Below are 23,616 nucleotides of genomic sequence, written 5' to 3'. Positions count from 1 at the left end.
GTGGGTTATAGGGCAGAAAGACCCATAAAGAGAGAAATGAAGCCAAAAGATTCCTGAGTATGGTGGGAAGCAGCGGAGAGGGGCAACCTGAGGTGGGAGGGAGCTGAGGGCCTCATCTAATGTATGACTTGAATCAGATCACTTTTATGCTAGACAGATATCTTAATATGATTTTGTTTAAGCACAATGTTTCTGAGTACTAAAAATATTATATTCTGTGCAACCTGTTTTTCCAACCTATGGCTTCTAAGACAATATGAGTTTGGGATTCATTTTACCAAGAAAATAGCAGTCTTAGAATTCTAAGAGTCTGAAGACCACACCAAGAGATGTGGACCATTCCCAAGCACTGCTTTTCCTTTTGAGAAATCATGGTCATTGCTGATGAAAAGTCCTAGGCATATGTATAAGAGACATGTAATGGGTAGGAAAAGATGAAGGTAGCCTTGAGGAATGGCTTGCAAATATCACATTGAGCTTCTAGATGCTGGTCTCCTCTCTTCATACCCAGTTTGCAGGAAATCAAGAGCAATGTGTGAAATGGAAAATGGAAAGTACAGGACAGCTTCAGATGTTGTTATGTTAGAGATATGTTTTCTGTCCAGGAAATACAGAAAAGGATGCTTTGAAGGTTGGATGTTGAAGGTTGCTCTTTATTGGCTGCCCACAAGCTTAGGAGGATGAGGACAAATCCTTATTCTGGAGCAGGAGTCCTGCCCCATCACCTAGCAGTGAGGTCCCCAGATGGAGCCCACATGCCTTACATCTCCCTGACGGTGCTTTGCTACAGCAAAAACTTCCCCTCTGACCTGTCCTAAGGTTTCCTTGCTGCATGTCACCTAAAGCCATAAACATGTCACCCAGAAGGTCTCTCTGTCTCTGCCAGATTCAGAGTAATAGTATCATTCATGTCAAAATGTGACCAAAATGGAGGACTGCAGATACTGAAAGAATTTCCAAAACAAGTTGTTAATGACCATAAGGGCCTTAAAAAGAAAAGGTAGCAGGATCAAGGTTACCCTTGGGAAGGAAAAAGGGCAGAAATGCTTCTCTCCTCCCCTTTATTTCCTTCCCCAGAGAGAGAACCAAGGGGGAAAATCAGCAGAGAGCATTTCTTCCCTTGCCCGTACCTCAACTTCATATCTCAGCCCTGTGCCTGCCACGTTGGGCAGTAGTTTTCAGAGAGTGAGAGTAAGACTATGTCCCTATCAGGGTGTATTTTTTTAAAGTTCTAATGAGCTTTTAATAAGATAAATTATCAAAGATCAAGATTTTGACCAACCGTGTTTTCCGAACTATATAAACTTAGCAGTGGCTCTGGTCAGTATACTTATAAATGCAGCAGAGCTATTCCATATGAGGAAATGCAGAGGAGTCATCTGGATGCTCTGCCAGAGGCTTCCGGGAGAAGGGATGGGTCAGCACTGCGTTTGCACCCTGCTATATCTGCATGGACTGTCACTTCTCTGCCCTTAGAACTCTTATTACCTGAACTTCCACCCACTTCTCTATATAAAGTCTGACCCAACTTAGTGTCTGAGATTGGACATGGGGCTGCCACCTGCTGAATGAAAAAAGTCATGTGGCTCAAGGGTTGGCTGGGTTTGATGATTAAGCCCAGACACAAAAAACACCTGGTTTCTGGAAAGGTTATCATCCCAGCATGAGGCATGATTACAGCTGCACACAACGCTTACTGACTGTAAATCTTAGGGATTTACAGCAGGTGCCATAAGAGGAATGCTCATGATTTTCAGCCCTTCTTAATATGAAGCAGTTTCTTGCAGCCCTTAGTGATTCTCTTCTATAGGATCTGCCTTTAGCTCGGATAGAGTGCAGATCAATTTATGAATAAGAGGTTTGCACTTCAAGCCTCATTTCCCTTTAGGCATGTCACCATGTAAAACACTTGGGCCCCATTTTGGGACATTATTGTGTTAGCTAAGGCAGATCCCTAAAGATGGCAGAGTGGATAACCTGAGAAGAAAGAAGTAAGTCTTCAAGATGGTATTACATCTTTATTCTAAGGGGAGTGGAACCATGGGGAGAGTGAACGGGAGGCCTAGGAAAGAAGATGGAATGGGGTTCTGACTTGATGGGTTTGGCTTAAGGTCAGAGGGCAGGGAGCTGGCAGTGTGGATTTCTTTATTTATTGACAAGACTCTTGGTTAAACTGAGTAGAGTTAGGGGAAAGGGCTAAAAGAGAAAAGGCATTTGGAGTCCTCTCTAAATTCCAGGAAGAAAGCAGGAAAGATGGTAGTGATCCTAAGTCTTTCCCTACTCATTGGATTTTACACGTTCTCTGTTCAAATACATACTTTTCTTATACCCCTGCGGATATACTTACAGCCCCTGTAGTTTGGGCCCAAGAATTAATGAAGAAATGCAGAAATGGGGCTCAGCACTAGACTTGCCTGGGCAATTTCAGAGCCTTTGATATTGTGTATCTTTGATTGGATTTGGAAACATTTTGACCATTATTTCCTCAAGTACTTTTTCTGTCTCTGAAGTTCTGTTCGTTTCTTTCTGCCAATCTTTTTTTCTCTGTTTTTCAAATTGGATAGTTTCTATTCATCTGTCTTCAAGTTCACGGAGTCTTTTCTCTAGCTTTATTCTGATATTAAGCCCATCCAGTGACTGTCTTATTACAGATGTTGTATATTTCAGTTTTAGAAGTTGCATTTCATTAACTTTAGATAGTTTCTATTTCTCTTAAGAATTTCCTACCTTTTAATTTATTATGACCTTATTTTGGTTTTTATAATTTAGCATAGTTAGAATAGCTGCTTTAAAATCTTTGTTTGCTAATTCTAACATCTGGGTCTGCTTGAAGTTGTTTTTCATGATTCTCTTTTTTTCCCCCTGGAAATGGGTCACATTTTTCCTGTATGTATGTCAATGAGTTTTGGATTGATCCTGTACATTGTTAAAGTTACATTGTAAACACTCTGGATTTTTTTTTTTTTTACGTTCCTCCAAAGAACTTATTTTATTAACATTCCTATTTTTTTTTAAGGCAGATAGGAGGTAATTTGATTCGATTCAAAATGCAACTCTGTGTCTTGGGTGACAGCTCCAATGTCAGTTCATCAGTTCAGTTCTTTGGCATGGTTGCTTGAAGTCTGCCTCATACATGTAAGGTCAGCAGGAGACCTGGGTCCAGTTTATGTACAGAAGCTAGAGCTTCCTGTCTTGGGTTTTCTCCTTTCCAGGAATTTTTCCTTACTTTCCAGCACCTGTGGTTGCCTCAAACTTGGTCCTCTGGTTTTTCAGTCAAAGATGGGAGGTTTTCTGTTCACATTATGGCTGCTTGGCTTGGCACGGCACAGATTGAAGCCTGCTTTCAGACTGCAAACTCTGGGAAACCAAAACAAGAAACCCGCTAGAAAATGGAAACTTACACAGAGGCTCGTGCAGTACTAGTCCCTTCTTCTACCTGTGGGCTTTGCTCCAGAATCTGCCTATCTTGTGCTCTTTAGTGCTCATAGGTAGTTGTTTTTCATATTTTTGTGCAGAGATGATGTGAAGTGGTGACAGATGTTAGCTTCAGCTCTAGTGGGCATTGAGGAGTTGAGAGAGTAGGGCAGGAGACAGAGACTGTGTAACTTGAATCCTGGAGGCAGGTTTTTAGAATCCTGTCTGTCACAGCACAGGCAAGGAGGGCTCAGTGTGTCCTTATCAGGATCAGGGCATGAATCAAGCCCTGTGAATCAGCTGTAGGATCTTTCTCAGTGTGCTGGGCTGGGCTCTCAGCCTGCCTGTGATGACATAATGGTTTCCTTAGAGGGTTCCTTTTAACCTTGGGAAATGTTTGAATTCCATGTGGAAGGTATGAAATAAAATCAACTGACAAAGAGCCAAACCCTGTAGAGGAGGGGATTGAGAGAGAGGACAAATCATGAGGAGGAGAATCACAGAGGTCAAGGGAGAGTGTTAAAAAGACGAGTGAAAGCATAGATGCTGTTAGGATGGTTCAGGATGATAATGACCTAAAGAGCAGTGACTGGACTTGGAAACCTGGCCTGGGCTAGAGGGAAGGGTTAGCAGAACTAGATTAGATGGGAGTGTGGGTGGGAGGTGAGGAAGGCAAGTCTGTGTGTAGACAACACTTTCTGGAAGAAAGAGGGGAGGGGAGTGGACTCCATTGAGGGTTGTTGTGTCACTTTAGTTTTTTCCTTTTAAGTTAGGAAAAACAGAAGAATGATCAACTAACTACTGAGAAAAGAAGCCAGGACAGAGGAAAAGGTTAAAACACAGATGAGTATATAGACAGGTTCCTGGTGGCTCAGTCAGTTAAGTGTCTGACTCTTGATCTCAGCTCAGGTCTTGATCTCAGGGTTGTGAGTTCAAGCCTCATGTTGGGCCCCATGCTGGGTGTGAAGCCGACTTAACAGTTCCTGAGGAAGAGGGAGAGGATTTAGGATAAGGATGCAGGGATTGGCTTTGGGCAAGAGGAGCAAATCTTTTTAAAATGGATTCCATTTAATATATCTATTAATTGGACACACTAACAAGTACTGAAGTTTTTGGAGATAAACATCGGTGGTTAAAAAAAGTATTACATGGCCTCTTTATCACAGTGAAAATCTTCATTTCCCACTTCGAGGCTTAGGGCCCTAGTTGGTTGTTACGTTATTTCTTCTTTCATTTTGTCAGACTCTGGTCAAAAATCTTTCTTTAGCTTTGCCTGAGGATTGGAGGTCAAGTTGTTATGACTTTCCCAGCAGGGCCACTTTAACCTTTGCTTAACTTGGAGGTTTAACTCTTGGCTTTCCATACTATATAACTTTTATGGCTGCGCACCTAAAAGAGACTTAACATCTTTGACCAATTTTTTTCTTGGTTCATAGTCATAAGGGGTACAGGGACTAGGTAGGGAATGTAACACAGGAAGAAAGGGGGGAGTGTTCTTAAAAAGAAAAAAGCTACTAAATATGAGCAATTTCTGGGAAGAATAAAATACTTTTCTCTTACATGACCTTAAAGATTGTAAGATTATGTGTGATTGGGGACATGCAGTTATGTTGTGGTTAATAGTAGATTTCAATGAATGTTCTCAACATAAAAACATAATGAGGGAACACATATATTCTGATCAAATTCACTCTTAGCCACAGTAAATATTTTTGCGTTGGATATAAATGAGTTACACTTTAAACTTAAAACTTTACCACTCTTCAGAAGTAGATCACCCCCTGCCCCCAACTCCTGCAAAGATCGTTTGCTTTGTTATAGCTGATCAGGAAATAGAACCATAGGTGTACTTTCACATAGAAACTTGAATTTTGTACCAGAGAAGGAGATTCAGTTAACAGTTTCATTCCTTAAACATGCTGAGCAAGGATTTTACTGTATCAGCTCTTATCTTTGAGTAACCAACTTCAGGATGACCCATGAGCGGTGAGTTTGGTTGGTATTTATCTGCTCTTTTCCTGTGGAAACTGCAGCAAGTAAAGGCATTAAGCATATTTTCATTGTCTTTGAGCTTGGCAGCCCTTGAAGAAAGGTTCTCACAACCTCTCTGAGGGGAAGATTGGTTCCCTCGCTAGGAATAATGGTGGAAGAGGATGTCTCTGCGTGAAGGGTCCCAGAGCATGGCAGGCCTGTGACTGGAAAGCACTCCTGGCTGCTTTGGGGTTGGGGGTGCTCCATGGGGCAGCTTGGGCATTCATCTCTGTTCTTCCTCGCTTGCCCTGGATCTCGCCTGATACTCCTTCTTGGAAATGAAGAGGGCTGAACCCTTGGGCTGCTGTCAGTGAACATGGGTTTATGTGGGGATATGTGGTCTCAGGCTGCCGCTACCCCTTTTGGGGGTGAGGAGTGCTCACCTCCTGTTGGGAGCACACTTTCCGATGAAAGTCATTTTGTGGCTCTGTGGCCCGGGGCCGCCAGTCCTCGTTCCCTGCTGCAGTTGGTTTAGTATTAAACAGACACCAGCATGAGGCACTTGTACACTAAAAAGAGTAGAAATGAGGAACTGACCCTTGGATTCTTGTTTAGCCTGTTCCCTCCATAAGCCCCAATTTACAGAGTCAGCTTCCAGATGCGTCGGGTCACTCAGCTTCCTCTTGCTGTTTGCCAACATGCGTCCCTTGGGAAGGGAGCCCAGGCTGAAGACCCTATAACTGCTGCTGAGATATATTTTTAAATCTACTCAGAGGGAGTTACTGGGAGTTCAACTGAAGCATCTCCCATTTCCCCCTTAGAGCCCTAGAGAGATGAATTCTCCTGCTTCCTAATTCCCTCCTCCCATCCCACCAAGCCCCTTCCAGGCCCCAGTTTGGGTTTATTCACAGCCATGTGTATAATTCATGCAAGACAGGTTACAGTGGAGCGTGTTACCTTTGTTAGTCAAGCATGGCTCAGTAATGCTGCTCCAGATTTTGGCCGGGAAGTAGGTTTTATTGGTGTTTGGGCCTGATGTTTTCCTGTCCGGAAACCTCCCCCTTCCCTTGGCGAGGTTGTTTTGGCAAGCACCGTCAGGGAAAAATCTCCCTTCCACTTGTCCACTTGGATAAATGGGTTCCAAGCAAAAACAGGCTGTTGTGTAAATCAGAAGCCCTTTGGGGGGGGGTGGGGGGAAATGTTTGCTTAAAAGAGTTTGTACTGAGCAGTGGGGAGTCAAGACTGCCCTACCAGACAGTGCAAACTCAAGCTGAGCCCTGGTTTTGCCAGGATCATTCCTGATGATGGTACAGTTAGCATCTTGGCAATTTTAGAGCTGTGGGATGTTCTGGGAAAAGAGTGTTTCCTGTGGAGTTGAAGACCATCATACTTTTTCTGTCCTATTGTTTTCATACTCCCTGAAAGAATGGGAACACTGATGCCAGAGAGCTGAGAAATGAAAGACTCTGTGTCTCCATTTATTGTACTTTTCTGCCCTCTAGGTTTTCTATAAGATCAAGTAGAGGAAGGAGATCAATATCAGTGGGAGAAGCTATTGGGAGCACAGATTAGGAGGTGGTGGTACCTGCAAAAGAAAAGTTATTTCCCCAGTGGAGAGAGGAGGCACAGAAGAGAGGCCTTCAGAGTGGTTCAGTGTGGTTGGAGTAGAGTGTGGATCGGGGTGGAGGTAGGAGATGAGGTTGCCGTGGAAGGCAGGGGCAGGTCCAGGAATGCTTATATTCCATGCCAGAAAGTCTGGCTTTATCTGGAAGATTTTTCAGCAGGGGAGTAAAACGATCCCATTTTTGTGATCTCATTTCAGGGAGTTTATTCTGGCCACACTACGGGGATTGACATATAATTGGTGGGAATGCAGTAGGAAGTCCAGGTGGTAAATTGTCACATGATCCAAGTGAGAAATGCCTCACTTGGTCTAAACTAAGGGGGAATGACAAACTGATGAGGTGGAGGGAGGCTGCACTTGGTGAGTGATTATCCAGTGCCATGATGGGGTGGGTCCAGGATGGCATTCAGTTGTCTGACTTGGGTGAGAAGAGAATGGTAGTGTCTCTTGTGAAAGTAGGAAACAGAAGAGGAAGAACAGTTGGGGGATAGAGTAGAAGATGACTTCTCAGGAAACGTTTGTAGAATTGGGTTAAATTGAAACCCTTGTGAGTCTTCTTCTGGGTCAATGGCATGTGCTTACTTTCGTTTTAGGAGAGATTTTGGGCTTCACAAAGTGTTACCAGTGAAGGTCTACCAGCCTGACCAGTTCGTCCCAAGTGAAGAGAACATGGATTTGCTCACAACATATAAACAAGATTACAACCCATACCCTGTCTGTCGAATGGACCCCATCAAGCCTCGGGACAGTAAATATCCATGTGGTGACAAGATGGAGTGTCTGCCTACTTACAAAGGTGGGAGGGTGCTTGAGCAGCAGGTTGGGGAGGGATAGGCTGAGCCTGTTTGCAGGCCAGGGAATGTGTTTTACAGGCACACCCCCTTGGTGCAGGGGTCGGTTGAACTATGTCTTGCACGCCAAATCTGGTCCATAGCCTGTTTTTGTAGAGCTGGAGACCTAAGAATGGTTTTTAAATTTTCAAATGATTAAAAAAAAATGAAAAGACTATTATTTTAGGAAATGTGAAAATTATATGAAATTCAAGCTTTGGCATTCCTAAGTACATTTTGTTGGAACACAGCTGTGTTCATTTTTTTACACATTATCCGTGGCTACTTTTATGCTATAGCAGTGAATTTGAGTACTTGTGATGGAGACTGTATGGCCTGTGAGGCCTAAGACCTTAATATCTGGTCTTTTATAGAAAAGATGTACCAACCCCTGCCTTAGCTTGCTGTTGGAAGTCTATGCTGGGAAAGTGTTTCAAATTTAAGCTAAGTTAGGTTCCATCGTTGATTGAGTGATTCATTCATCCATTTAAAAAATTATGGAAACATAACATACACACAGAAAAATGTACAAATCTTAATCATACAGACCAGTGATTTTTTTTAAAAATTAAAATAAATTATTTGAGAGAGAGAGAGCGTGAGTGAGGGAGAGGGGCAGAGGGAAAAAAGAGAATCTTAAGAAGGCTCCACACTTAGTGAGGAGCCTGATGTGGGGTTCAATCCAATGACCCTTGGATCATGACTGAGCCGAAATCCAGAGTCAGATGCTCAATCGACTGAGCTACCTAGGTACCCCCAGACCAATGAATTTTGAGTGAACACATCCCTGTAAACAACACCCGGCTCAAGATATACAACATTGATCCCATGTAGGATAGAATCATTATTCTGACTTTTAAAACCATAAATTAGTTTTGCCAGTTTTGTACTTCATATAAGTGGGATTGATTCACTCTTTATTGAGCATCTGTTACATCACAGGCATGGTATTAGGGTCTGTGAAGGAAGTAGAATCTGCCTTAACTTAATAGTCCTGTAGGAGAGACAGGATATGGACGGTAGGTACAGTGAAAGCAGTGTGGTGGTCACTCTATGGAGCACAAGCCACAGGCTGAGACCACAGGAACCGAGGTCAGATGGTAATCCCTAACTCTTTTGCTTATGATGCACATGGTCACATGGTTGCCCTAGGAATATGTGTTTAACCCTTCATGTAACATGTTTGTGGATCCCTGAGTGACTGGGATAATAGTTGCGTTTATTTAGCCAAGCCAAACACTTAGACAAGGGGAGGTGGAGAGGCTTGAGGCAATGTAGGAATCCTCCTGAAGCCCTTCCAGCGGCTCTCAATCTATCATTCCAAAGGCACCACACATGGCCGAGCTTCTCTGCTTCTTGGAAGAACCTGGACTCTTGACATTTTGTCACCTCATCTTTCGTATTGTTCTCTTTCTTCCACTCTTTTGTTGTCACCTTCTGCCAAGCTACATTTTGGACATTGTCATACCCTGAAATGGCTCCTCCTTTATGCACTTCATCATCCAGTGCTCCCAGCTTGCTTTCTTAACTACTCCCACCAAGACAGTTTTTGGCCTCATTGGGATCCCCTGTCCACTTGTGCCTCAGTCTCCCTTCTCCCCATCAGCCCCTCCTGTGTCTATACCCCCTGTAGCCTATTCTGTGGTATATCACTGCAAGCCCATCTTTTATGCCTTCTCTCTATTGTCCTTTTGTTGCTTCCTGCCAGCAAAGCCCTAATCCTGCCTGTTCCACATCTACATCTAGGCTTATATACCTGAGCATGTCTCCAATCTTATCCACTTGTATCCATTTTCCACATAAAGGAACCGGGGAGATCTTTTAAAAATGGCAATGTGAAGGGTGCCTGGGTGACTTAGCCGGTTGAGCGTCTGACTTTGGCTCAGGTCATGATCTCATGGTTAGTGAGTTTGAGCCCTGCATCAAGCTCATTGCTGTCAGCACGGAGCCCACTCCTGATCCTCTGTCCCTCTCTTTCTCTGCCCCTTCCCCACTCATGCTTTCTCTTTCTCTCAATAAATAAATAAGTAAAATGGCAATATGAAGGGCTCCTGGGTGGCTCAGTCAGTTAAGCAACTGACTTCGTTTTGGCTCAGGTCATGATTTTATGGTTTGTGAGTTCGAACCGTGTGTTGGGCTCAGCAGTAGGCAGCTTGGAGCCTGCTTGGGATTCTCTCTCTGCCCCTCCCCCACTCGCTCTGTCTGTGTCTCTCTCAAAAGAAAGAAAGAAACTTAAAAAAATAGAGAAAAAAATGGCAATGTGATCTGACCCCCTCTCCACTTAAAATTCCTCAAATAGTTACTATGGTCCTTAGGATAAAGTCCCAAACCTTTACCAACTCCTCTTGTAGTACCTTGTAGATTTTGGCGTCTCCTCCCAGTGCCATTTACTCTGGCTGTAAGGACCTTCTTTCAGTTTCTTCCCTGCATTTCTTTTCTATCTCAGGGCATGTTGCACATGCTACTGCCTCTTTATAAAGCCCTCCTCCCTTCCCCTATCTAGCACTCATCCTTCAATAAGCAGTGGAAACATCACACCCTTCGAAACCCTTCCAGACTTTCCCCAATGCCAGACCGTAAACATGCTGCTAGATGCTCTAAGAGTGCCTGGTGCACCTCTGTTTTGTAATTCAGTGTGTAATTCTATTCTTTTTGCTTAACATTTGTCTCCTTGGCCAGGCTGCAATCTCTAAGATGGCAGGGATCTGTCTTTTTCTTTGCCAGTTACCCGCAATAAAGCAGGCACTGTCATAGAAGCTTTACAAAGAAGTTATTATAGCCAGGTGCATGGTGCAGTGGCATTTTTACCTCTACAGGACTCATTCATCTCCCTTTTCATCCAGGTTTTGCAGAAGGCAAGAAAGGGGGTACTATAGACCCTGAAGAGACAGAAAGGAGGCACAAAACTAGAGTTAACCCTTATCTCTGATGGGACAGGGAGCAGGGACTCTGATAGGGTACATCCAGCTACAGACACTCCTTTCCTTCATATATTCCCTATGAGCCTCCTTGATTTATGAATCTTCATGGAGTTAGAGGCTTTTCAGTACAACTGCCTGCTCAGCTCAATTCCCCCTTCTCACCTTGCCCCAGGTGTAGAGAGTGGTCTGGGAGTGAGAAGTGGTCTTTGCCTACCCTAGAGGTTGGCAAGGATGGAGTTATTTAAAGAAAAGTCCTCCCTATTCATCCTGACAAAATACTCACCACTCAAACACACCGGAAAAAACCCAACCTAGTACCTGTGTTTAAATGTCCCATATTCTGGGGCGTCTTGGTGGCTCAGTTGGTTAAGCGTCCGACTTCGGCTCGGGTCATGATCTCACAGTTCGTGGGTTCAAGCCCCGCATCGGGCTCTGTGCTGACACCTTGGAGCCTGAAGCCTGTTTCAGATTCTGTGTCTCCCTCTCTCTCTGCCCCTCCCCCATTCAGACTCTGTCTCTCTCTGTCTCAAAAATAAATAAACATTAAAAAAAATTAAAAAAAACTAAATGTCCCATATTCCTCCCCTTCTCTAGATAGTTACATCTGACATTGCCCTCTGCAAACCAGAGAGTAATAGTCCACTGTTAAAACTGAATCATGGTTGACTTTTTCCTACTGATAAAATTGAGAAAACCCTATTTTCTTTTCCCTGTAAAGAAAATTCTGACACCTATTAACTGCTTACCTACTTACACAGAATTAATGAGCAAATACTAGTTAGGTATCAACAGAACTGCTCAGAACCAGGCATACTCAGATGAAGGAGGGGTTTTGTTCTGGCTCTGTGTGCACTTGGGGTTGAAGTTGGTAGTTCTCCTCTGAAATTCAGATTTATTTTTATTTTTATTAAAAAAAATTTTTTTAATGTTTATTTATTTTTGAGACAGAGAGAGAGCATGAACAGGGGAGGGGCAGAGAGAGAGGGAGACACAGAATCTGAAACAGGCTCCAGGCTCTGAGCTGTCAGCTGAGCCTGATGCGGGGCTTGAACTCACGGACCGTGAGATCATGACCTGAGCCGAAGTCGGATGCTTAACCAACTGAGCCACCCAGGCGCCCCTGAAATTCAGATTTAAAAGCAATTCAGTATGTAGCCAAAGGAAATGCTTTTGTAGTTAGATTTGACCCATAGGTGCCAGTTTGCAACTTATGTGTCTTAATAGATTTTTAGAATAATACTTACCATATTCAACTAATTTAAGTGGTTTATTTGTTGTATTACTCCCCTATGATATAGTGGCTTCCAAAACTGGGCCTTGACCACCCAACATCTGTATTCTCAGCATTTAGCACAGGGCATGGCACAACAAAGGCATTTTTAGTGAAGAAAAAAAATGAATGAGTAGTTCTGGACCATTGTTTACAAGGGCCCCAGGTGACACGGTTTGGCATTAGATTTACACAAATCCCCACCCAGCCTATTACTCTGTGGGTCCTGGCTAAGAGCAGGAGTGAAGCTCAGGGAAGACCCAGGACATTTACTCTCCCCTTGGACCAGTCCTGCATAACCTCATGCCTGTGTGAGGGGGCCATATCCTTGCCTTATCTCTTTGTGTGTCACCTTTCCATGGCTTGTTTGTCTCTTGTAGCCATTTGCTGCTTCAGTAAGTCTTTCTCATAGCAACCTTCATGGTCTCATGGGCACATATCGATTCTCCTTCCAAAGGAAAAGAGAAACCAAAGTCCAACGTCATTAACTATGTGTATTTCAATGGGGGCCATCTATATTATATGTTCCACTTACTGTAGTTCTACAGGAAAAATAGGCAAACTTTTTTTTCCTTCTATTATGGCCAGCACCTTTACTGGGGTCCAGCAAACCGCCATTAAATATGTTCCAGCAGCATTTGGTTGTAATTTTGACATTTTCAAAACAGTGTGCAATTGGAAAGATTGAAAGTGTAATTACTTGATGCTTAGCTTTACGTTTAGGTAAGTTTTTTTTTTTTTTTTTTAAGACACATTATTGAATGGAATCTCTTTTAAATAGATTCTTGCCAATTACCCACATGACACCCTGGCCCTGAAGGGCTTTACTGATGGCTTTTCAGGCGTGTAAATAGTTTGTCATGTGGAATTCTGAGGTTTTCAAGGTCCTATGGAGGTTTTTTGTAATACATGTTGGGTGGAGGAAGTTAGGAGGTTGGATAATAATGTGGTTTCAACTGTATTGTTGGGGATCAGAAATCACACGAGGCAACTTTCAGCCTTGGAACCTGTTTTCTTAACACTTCATCCATCACAGAAGAGGGCCAGAAAAGCCCTGTCCTACCCACCCCCACGTACCTTGAGGCAGTGTGTAGGCATCTACAGGTAGATGCCCCCATTTTAGTGAGGCCTGAAGTCTGAAGGGGAAACATGTGGTTTATATTCAGCAAGATGGTTCCCTCTAAGGCCCCCTAATGCTTTCAAGATGCTGATAGAGCCATTAATGGCTCTTGGAGAAAGATTAGATTTTCAATTAAAATGAGGCCAATTTAAAATAAATAGTTGGTAGTATTATTGGCCTAAAATAAACTTAAGAGTGTGCCTGGGGGTGGGGGTGTCAGCACTTCCGGAGTGGTGGAGTGAGGAGCTTAGTAAATCCTCTTCCCAAAAAGCAATAATATAACTGGACCAAACAATAAAAATCAACTATTTTAGGGCTCTGGAAATCAACTACAGGCATACAATGAATTGAGAAGCATTTATTTAAGAATAACTGCTAAACCATCATTACAAAAAGTGGGAGTTTGTGGTGTTTAATCCTGGGGCAGCGTCCATGACCTGTGCCCCCATGTTTGATCTGCGTGGTGGTTCTGCCTGGGTAGGCTATGCTGTGAAACCTAGCAGCTCTCCTGTCAGTTGGGGCTAACTTGATTTGGAGTACAATATGTACCCAGGGGTTTCAGTAAAAACAATACTGATCTCAGCAACAACAACAAAAAAAATCAGTGAATACAACTTTTGCAGCTAGTGTGGGGTTGCAGAATTAGTTGTTGAGCAACAGACCAGCAGACCAGCCAGAAATCTAACAAGGAAATCCAGAGAATGAGAAAGTGCCTTGTGGTATAGAAGATTGTATATGGGTAAGGCAGTATATAGGCTCAAGAAAGATAAAGAGACAAGGCCTAGTTATCTACTCACCTTCCCTGGCTGATTATGATGCCTGGTTCAGGTACAGAGGAGACATGAGAAATCCCAGAAGGAACTGAAAGCCAAGGGAGAATTGTAAATTGTCTGATCTTTGACTCTGTCCCTTAACCCACACACATAGTCATTAGCAAAGGGTGAAAGCCATACTGGCTTAAGGTGTTTAAGCATTTTTTGACAGTCATTGGTTGATTACTAAATAATGCTAACCCAGGGTGACTTGTAGGAATCTTGGCTTAAAAACAATTAAAAAAGGAAATTAAGCAAAAACATCAGTGATCACACACTTAAAGGGAGATAAAACTGTGTAGAATTACTGCAGGCAAGTTACTAAACAGCAAAAACAGCTTCCAGTGGGGTCAGAATCCAGAATTGCTGGATAGCATGTTATCTAAAATGTTGAGTTTTAACAAAAAATCATGAGGCCTAAAAAGAAACAGGGGAATGTAATCCATGAATAGGGGGTGGGGGGAAGCAGTGAATAAAAACTAACCCTGAAGGGGCCCAGATATTAGACCTACCAGACAATATTTCAAAGTACCTGTTATAAGTATGTTCAAAGAACAACAGTAAACCATGTTTAAAGAAATAAAAATATGACAATTTCCCATCAGATAGAGAATACCAATAAAGGGAAGTTATAAAATCAAATGAAAACACTGGAGTTGAAAGAACAATAGCAACAAAATAATTCCAGGGACTTAACACCAGATTTGAGTTGGCAGAAGAAAGAAATGGGGATAAATAAACAAATATTATCTAATCTGAACAACAGGGAAAAACTGAGGAAAGTAAACTCAGACTTGTGGGATACTATCAACTGTACCAACAGACTCATAATTGGAGCCCCAGAAGAAGAAAAAGGCAGAAAGATTAATCTACATATCCAAGAAGCATAATCCAAATAGAATAAACAGAGATCCAAACTTAGTCACATAATAGTCAAACTGTTGAAAGCCAAAGCCAAAGATTTGAAAAGAAGCAAAAATGAAAAAAAAAAAACAAAAAACAAAAACAAAACCCATCACATACAGGGAAATGACAATAAAACAAAGTTCTCATCAGAAACAATGGAGGACTGAAGGCAGTAAGATGACCCTCACGACCCTCTTTGGCAGCCATCAGTTCTCTGTATTTAAGAATCTGGGTTTTTTGTTGTTGTTGCTCATTAAAAAAAAATTATTTTTTTCAGCATTTATTTTTGAGACACGCACACACAGTATGAGCAGGGGAGGGGCAGAGAGAGAGACAGACAGACAGAATCTGAAGGAGGCTCCAGGCTCCAAGATGTCAGCACAGAGCCTGACATGGGGCTCAAACCCATGAACTGTGAGATCATGACCTGAGCCAAAGTCAGATGCTTAACTGAGTGAGCCATCCAGGCACCCCTGTTTTGTTTTTTTAGATTCCACATACATGTGAAATCATATGGTATTGGTTTTTGTCTGACTTATTTGACTTAGCATAATATCCTCTAGGTCCATCCATGTTGTCCTGCATGGCAAGATTTCATTCCTTTTCATGGCCAAGTGATATTCTATTGTGTATATATACCACATCTTCTTTATTCATTCATCTATAAATCGACACTTGCATTGCTTCCATACCTTGGCTATTGTCAATAATGCTGTAATAAACACAACTATTACTGGCTCTTTAAAATTTTTTTTAATGTTTATTTTTGAGAGAGAATGAGCAGGGGAAGGGGCAGAGAGAGAGGGAGACAGAGGATCTGAAGCAGGCTCCTTGGTGAGAATGGAGAGCCCAATGCGAAGCTCAAACTCATGAACTGTGAGATCATGACCCGACCCAAAGTTGGACACTTAACCAACTGAGCCACTCAGGTGCCCCTGACTGGTTCTTTTAAAAGTATTTTCTGTCTCTTTGTTGAAGTTTTCATTAGAAACTCTTCTCTAGGGTCCAGTGAGTATCTTTATGACCACTACTTTGTGTTTTTTTTTTTTTTAGTTTTAATTATTTTATTTATTTTTTTTCAATATATGAAATTTATTGTCAAATTGGTTTCCATACAACACCCAGTGCTCATCCCAAAAGGTGCCCTCCTTAACACCCATCACCCACCCTCCCCTCCCTCCCACCCCCCATCAACCCTCAGTTTGTTCTCAGTTTTTAACAGTCTCCTATGCTTTGTCTCTCTCCCACTCTAACCTCTTTTTTTTTTTTTCCTTCCCCTCCCCCATGGTCTTCTGTTAAGTTTCTCAGGATCCACATAAGAGTGAAACCATATGGTATCTGTCTTTCTCTGTATGGCTTATTTCACTTAGCATCACACTCTCCAGTTCCATCCACGTTGCTACAAAAGGCCATATTTCATTCTTTCTCATTGCCACGTAGTACTCCATTGTGTATATAAACCGCCATTTCTTTATCCATTCATCAGTTGATGGACATTTAGGCTCTTTCCATAATTTGGCTATTGTTGAGAGTGCTGCTATAAACATTGGGGTACAAGTGCCCCTATGCATCAGTACTCCTGTATCCCTTGGGTAAATTCCTAGCAGTGCTATTGCTGGGTCATAGGGTAGGTCTATTTTTAATTTTCTGATGAACCTCCACACTGCTTTCCAGAGTGGCTGCACCAATTTGCATTCCCACCAACAGTGCAAGAGGGTTCCCGTTTCTCCACATCCTCTCCAGCATCTCTAGTCTCCTGATTTGTTCATTTTGGCCACTCTGACTGGCGTGAGGTGATACCTGAGTGTGGTTTTGATTTGTATTTCCCTGATAAGGAGCGACGCTGAACATCTTTTCATGTGCCTGTTGGCCATCCGGATGTCTTCTTTAGAGAAGTGTCTATTCATGTTTTCTGCCCATTTCTTCACTGGGTTATTTGTTTTTCGGGTGTGGAGTTTGGTGAGCTCTTTATAGATTTTGGATACTAGCCCTTTGTCCGATATGTCATTTGCAAATATCTTTTCCCATTCCGTTGGTTGCCTTTTAATTTTGTTGGTTGTTTCCTTTGCTGTGCAGAAGCTTTTTATCTTCATAAGGTATGACCACTACTTTGAACTCTCTGTCTGGCATGTTGCTTACCTCTGTTTTGTTTAGCCCATTTTCTGTGGTTTTGTCTTGTTCTTTCATCTGGGACATATTCTTGTGTCTGCTCCTTTTTAACTCTGTGTTTATTTATTTATTTATTTAATTTTTTTTTTTAAACGTTTATTTATTTTTGAGATGGAGAGAGACAGAGCATGAACGGGGGAGGGTGAGAGAGAGGGAGACACAGAATCTGAAACAGGCTCCAGGCTCTGAGCTGTCAGCACAGAGCCCGATGCGGGGCTCGAACTCACGGACCGTGAGATCATGACCTGAGCCGAAGTTGGCCGCCTAACCGACTGAGCCACCCAGGCGCCCCTCTCTGTGTTTATTTCTATTACCAACATGCATTACTGGGGAAATTTAAATTAAACTGCAATGGGATTCCACTAAACACCTACTACAATGTCTGTAATTAAAACACAGTAACAAGAGGCACCTGGGTGGCTCAGTCGGGTAGGCTTCCGACTTTGGCTCAAGTCATGATCTTACAGTTTGTGGGTTTGAGCCCCACGTCGGGCTCTGTGCTGACAGCTCGGAGCCTGGAGCTTGCTTTGCATTGTCACCCTCTCTCTCTCTGTTCCTCCCCCACTCACACAGTTTCTCTCAAAAATAAAGATTAAACAACAACAACAAGCGTTGGTGAAGATGTGGAGAAATTGCTGGTGAGAATGTAAAATGGTACATTCACTTTGGAAAAGTTTGTGCTATCTTAAAAAGTTAAACATAGATAAACCATATAACATAGGTTACTCCATTTACCTATCTACCTAAGAGAAATGAAATATATATCTACACAAAGACTTGACCATGAATGTTCATAGCAGAAAATTTCCTAATAGCCAAAAAGTATAAACAACCCAAATATTCATCAATATTTGATAAGCAAAATTTGGTGTTGTATCCATATAATGTATACTATTCAGCAATTAAAAGGAGTGAATTGGGGGCGCCTGGGTGGCTCAGTTGGTTGAGCGCCCGACTTCGGCTCAGGTCATGATCTCGCGGTTTGCGAGTTCGAGCCCCGCATTGGGCTCTGTGCTGACACCTCAGAGCCTGGAGCCTGCTTTGGATTCTGTGTCTCTGTCTCTCTCTGCCCCTCCTCCACTCATGCTCCGTGTCTCTGTCTCTCAATAATAAATAAATGTTAAAAAATTTCAAAAAAAAAAAAAAGGAGTGAACTGATACATGCTACGACAGGGATTAATCTCAATTATGTTACATGAAAAAAGCCAAGTGCAAAACACTATATATTGTGCAATTATATTTATATAAAATGTATAGAAAGTGTGCATTTATAGAGACCAAGAGCAGATGGAATGGGAATAAAGATTAATTGCAGATAGGCTTGATTGATACTTTTGGGGTAGAAATGTTCTATAACTGGATTTTGGTGATGGTTGTACAGGTCTGTAAAAGTTATTGAATAATTAAAAAATGTAAGATGGTGTATTTTGTGTTATACAGGTTATATCTCAATAAAGTGTTTTAAAAGTGTTTTAAAGTGTGCCTATGGAGTCCACGGGTATTGGCTATATATAACCAAGGCCCCTGAGAAGCTGCTTTTGTACTAATCCTTTGTAAAGCTGTAAACAAGAGAATTCCCTGTGGATTCAGAGGGTCCACTAGGATTTCATACTGGTTACTTTAGATCTGGTAATTGATAGGCACAATGGGGGCAATGTAGGACTTTGGTGTGAGCCCAGTATTACAAAAAGAACGGAAGCAGTGTCAAAGTGTTTGAATGACATAGTTTGCTGTCCTATTTTTCTCACCTACATTGTTAATTTCAAAGTTGCCCCTTAGATCTGTGTGGGGAAGTTACTTTAAAAGTCTTTTGTGGTTGGGGCGCCTGGGTGGCGCAGTCGGTTAAGCGTCCGACTTCAGCCAGGTCACGATCTCGCGGTCCGTGAGTTCGAGCCCCGCGTTGGGCTCTGGGCTGATGGCTTGGAGCCTGGAGCCTGTTTCTGATTCTGTGTCTCCCTCTCTCTCTGACCCTCCCCCGTTCATGCTCTGCCTCTCTCTGTCCCAAAAATAAAATAAAAAACGTTGAAAAAAAATTAAAAAAAAAAGTCTTTTGTGGTGTCTGAGGACAAAACCTCCTCAGGATGCATGGGGGCCATCCTTAGGGCAGGTTTTCTTTGGGTGCAGACCTCTTGTTATCTTGGCCATTCCAGTCCCCCCCAGCAAAGGTTCCTCTTGAGACAGACATCCTGTAGATATAGGTGGCCAATTCTTTTCATTCTTCAAACATGCTGAAATTCTCCTCTTTCTGCAAATATTCTCTGATTATTTTCCACTAGTATTTTCTTGAACCTTCATTCTCTCCAGATACACAGTGCTCCTAACTATAATACAGGCTGTCAGAAGAGCATGACTTTGGAGTCAACTATGTGGTTTAAATTCCAACTCTTAATTCCCTAGCCATGTGACTTTGAGAGAAATTTCTTAGCCTCTCTGAGTCCTGCTCTTGGACTCCAGATAAATCGAGGCATTTATCCAAGGGATACAGGTGTGCTGTTTCAAAGGGACACATGCACCCCCATGCACTATCAACAATAGCTAAAGTATGGAAAGAGCCCAAATGTCCATCGGTGGATGAATGGATAAAGAAGAGGTGGTATAGATACACAATGGAGTATTACTTGGCAATCAAAAAGAATGAAATCTTGCCATTTGCAAGATGGCAACTGGATGGAACTGGAGAGTATTATGATAAGTGAAATTAGCCAGTCAGAGAAAGACAAAAATCATATAACTTCACTCATGTGAGGACTTTAAGGCACAGAACAGATGAACATAAGGGAAGGGAAACAAAAATAATATAAAAACAGAGAGGGGGACGAAACAGAAGAGACTCATAAATATGGAGAACAAACAGGGTTACAGGAGGGGTTGTGGGAGGGGGGATGGGCTAAATGGGTAAGGGGCACTAAGGAATCGACTCCTGAAATCATTGTTGCACTATATGCTAACTAATTGGGATGTAAATTTTAAAAAATAAAATTAAAACTTAAATAAATATGAAACAAACAAACAAAAAGGAAATCTGTAAAATAGAGGTAATTATACCCATCACAAAGGGTTGTAAGATGAAACAAGGTCATGTATGGAAATTCCTGAGCACAGTTAGCTGGTACATAGTGTTCCCTGATTGTCAGAACCAGGTAGTGGAATCTGGAGGAAATTCCTGGAATTTCTCCAGGAAATCTGGAGCTGGATTTGCATTCAAGCTTTTCTACTTCTAGCCAAGTGACCTTGGCAAATTTCCCTAAGTTCTCTGTGCCTCTGTTTCTGCATCTTTAAAATGGGAATATTGAAAGCAGCCACCTGATTAGGCCTGTCTAATGATTAAATGAGTTCATATAGAAAGTATTTAGAACATTGACTATCATATAATAAACTCAATGCAGGTGGCAGCTGCTATTCTCTCACTAGCCAGTACAATGCCCCTATTCTCTTGGGGCAGCATATTTGCTTTATATGGATTAAATGTGTGGGTTATAGGGATACAATCATGGTCACAATATGGGAAGAGAGGTCTGTTTGGTCTGGCTGGTGGCCCACCAGTGGGGGGTTGTGAATCCCCTGTCTCACTACAGCATGCATATCTTCCCAGTCACTCTGTGCTGATTCAGAAAGGGCACTTCCCCACAGAAGAACAGAACTGTTCTTGGATCAGGAGAAGCCAGTGGTTGGACTCCTCAGAGGGAATCAGATCACTAGGTCCTCCCACAGTGGTGGACCCTCTAAGATCCCTGCATGTGGCATTGTGGGGTATGATGAGACTCCTATAAATGTATCTGTTCTGAACAGTAACTGCAAGTACCATAAAGTTGAAATATTAAATCCTTGGTTGAGGTGGTGGTAGGAACCTATTCTTCCTTTGTCTCAAGGACCATCTCGCTGGAGACTGGTTTAAGGCTTTGGAGCCCCTTAGAATACATGCAGGTTGTATGGACTTGATTTGTAAGTGATTACCACTTCTGTTTTATTTTCAGCTGATTATTTACCCTGGAACCAACCAAGACGAGAGCTACTTCGTCCGGAACACCATTACCGACCAGCATCAACCAGGTTTGATAGTAGAACTACACACCAGGATGACTATTCTGTAAAGGGCCTAGTGAGCACCATGAGCTGTAAGCCTCTGGCCATGCCCAAGCTCTGTAACATCCCCCTGGAGGATCTGACTAACTACAAGATGAGCTATGTGGCCCACCCGATGGAGAAACGCTTTGCGTATGAGGCAGCGAAGTTCAGTCCCTGTGAAATCCCCTTTGAAAGCCTTACCACCCATAAAGAGTCTTTCCGGGGCCTGATGGGAGAGCCAGCCAAGAGCCTGAAACCTCCAGCCAGGTCCTGTGGTTTAGAAACGCCTTTCTCTAACACCACTGAGTTTAGAGACAAGTACCAAGCTTGGCCAACGCCCCAGATGTTCTCCAAAGCTCCTGTCACTTATGTCCCTCCTGAAGAAAAGATGGACCTTCTGACAACAGTGCAGGCCCATTACATGTACCCTAAGGGTGCCCCAGCTCAGTCCTTCCGGCCAGTGATCTCAGTCAAGAAGGGTGGCCACTTTGAAAGCTCCACTACCACCAAGGACGACTACAAGCAGTGGCCGGGGATGCGCATGGAGCCAGCCAAACCCATTCCCCAGCTGAACATTCCCACTGAGCCCTTGGACTGTCTGACTACCACGCGGGCTCACTATGTGCCCCACCCACCCATCAATACCAAAAGCTGTAAGCCTCCTTGGGCTGGCTCCCGAGGAAATATCCCTGTGGAGGGCCAGACCACATACACCATCAGCTTTACTCCCAAGGACATGGGCAGGTGCCTGGCTTCATACCCTGAGCCTCCTGGCTACATTTTTGAGGAAACGGATGCTTTGGGGCACAAGATATACAGGCCGGTCTCCCGGACAGGCTCTCAGCAGGGCAGCCGTCTTTCTGTAGGTGATTCAGAAAACCCCAACCAGCGAGAGTTGGCAGTGTTAGCCTGATTTTTAAAAAACTGTTACTTAGAAATTGCACAATACTTTTAAAAGCAGATGATTGAGAGTTATTTGTTGGCCAAAAAAGAATTCCCCAAAGTAGAAAAAAAAAAGTCTTCAGCATCATTTCCAGGACACTTGAATAAAATGAGAATCGCTTGACTCAAGGAAAATGACATTTAATCACTGGCTAAATACTCCCCTTTACCCTCCGTTGGCTGCCTAGCCCCCTTGGTCCCTTACCTTGTGCTGATGGAATCAAAGCTGGTCTGAAGGGTTTTTCTCTGAACCAGAAGTATTTTATTAATTTAACCATTGCATGGATTGCCATCATAATTGACCCTTGCCAAGTATGAAGTGCTAAAAAATAAACTTTGTTTGGGGGGGAATGGGTCTGCAGGTCTGTGTGCTCACCCCACAGGCTGTCTCTGCAGAGAACAGCGTGTGTTCCTTGAGACCTCTGGGGAGACTCCAGACTCCAGCCCCCATCGCATCCCAGTACTAGTGAGAGTACCTTGTGTCCAGTCTGGAGTTTTGTGTTCTCTCTGCCCAGGGCTGCTTTACAGGACATCCCTTCTACCTTTTCACACCCTGACATACCAGCCAAGAGGAGTGCTGTCTGAATAGTGCTGTTCAGTCACAGGAAATGGAGGGGGTGGGGGAGAAAGAGAGCCTGTGGCAGTCTCAGGGGAGCATGGACGTGCCAGGTCTCTCTTACCCCCAAACCAGTGCTGGCTCTGATTCCAGAGAGTGGAGGGGGGAAAAAGGGCCCCTTTTCAACCAGGTAGTTGGCAGGCGCCCCCCTGGGCTGTGAGCAGAAACTGTGGGCTCTACTAAGTTCTTGGAGCCTGGAACAATTGCTCTGTGCTGGGCTGGTTCTTGGAAGGCTGGACCTGCTTTGTTTTTAAAATGACAGCTGTGACCAGACTTGTGGTGAAGCTTGACATAGTGATGAGTTGGACCCTGTCTTGGAGAAAAGGCTGGAGATTTCTCTTTTGGGTGTAAGGCTTGATTCTAAGGCTAGGTAATTTGGTGATGTTTTTAAAGTTTATTTTTATTTATTTACTTTGAGAGAAAGGGAGAGAGGGAGAGAGAGAGAAAGTGGGGGGAGGGGCTGAGAGAGGGAGAGAGAGAGAATCCCAAGCAGGGTCTGCACTGTCAGAGTGTAGCCTGACATGGGGCTTGAACCCACAAACTGTGAGATCATGACCTGAGCTGAAACCAAGAGTTGGACACTTAACCAACTGAGCCACACAGGTGTCCCCTTTTTTTGAATTGGAAAGAATTGAGCAAAGATTTTGTCCAAGAGGATTTATGCCAGGGTCAGATGGATTCTGGGTAAACCTCACTCAGAGGGATGCAGGCTGACACCAGGGACACTTACCTCCCTTTTGAGCCCACAGAACCCCAAATATATTCCATAGTCTTAGAAATCTTGGGAACGGTGTGTGGGGGAGGAGACTTCAGTTCAAATCTGAACTAGAGACTTGGTTTTAGGCTCAGTGCCTGGTTCATGGGCAAGAAACCTGTATCTTTTATCTGGGGTCCAGTCTTTCTGTGCCTCTTAGTTGCCTGGCCCAGACCTCTGAGGTCCCATGCCTCGCAGCCTC

General features: G+C 43.2%; 1 protein-coding gene across 1 annotated transcript in view; it reads left to right on the top strand.

Moving 5' to 3' along the window:
* SAXO1 (stabilizer of axonemal microtubules 1) overlaps nt 1–22,168 on the top strand; it is a 99,216-nt gene extending 77,048 nt beyond the window's left edge. The window contains exons 3-4 of the mRNA XM_043565582.1: nt 7,603–7,805; nt 21,012–22,168. Of these exons, the coding sequence (XP_043421517.1) occupies nt 7,603–7,805; nt 21,012–22,015 (1,207 nt within the window). The 3' untranslated portion in view covers nt 22,016–22,168. The remainder of the gene's footprint in view (nt 1–7,602; nt 7,806–21,011) is intronic.
* Nucleotides 22,169–23,616: the final 1,448 nt, after the last annotated feature.

The sequence above is a fragment of the Prionailurus bengalensis genome, chromosome D4 (assembly GCF_016509475.1).
Source record: "Prionailurus bengalensis isolate Pbe53 chromosome D4, Fcat_Pben_1.1_paternal_pri, whole genome shotgun sequence".
Classification (NCBI taxonomy): Eukaryota; Metazoa; Chordata; class Mammalia; order Carnivora; family Felidae; genus Prionailurus; species Prionailurus bengalensis.
The sequence above is the reverse complement of the archived record's forward strand: the minus strand, read 5'-3'. Positions and strand labels throughout refer to the sequence as shown.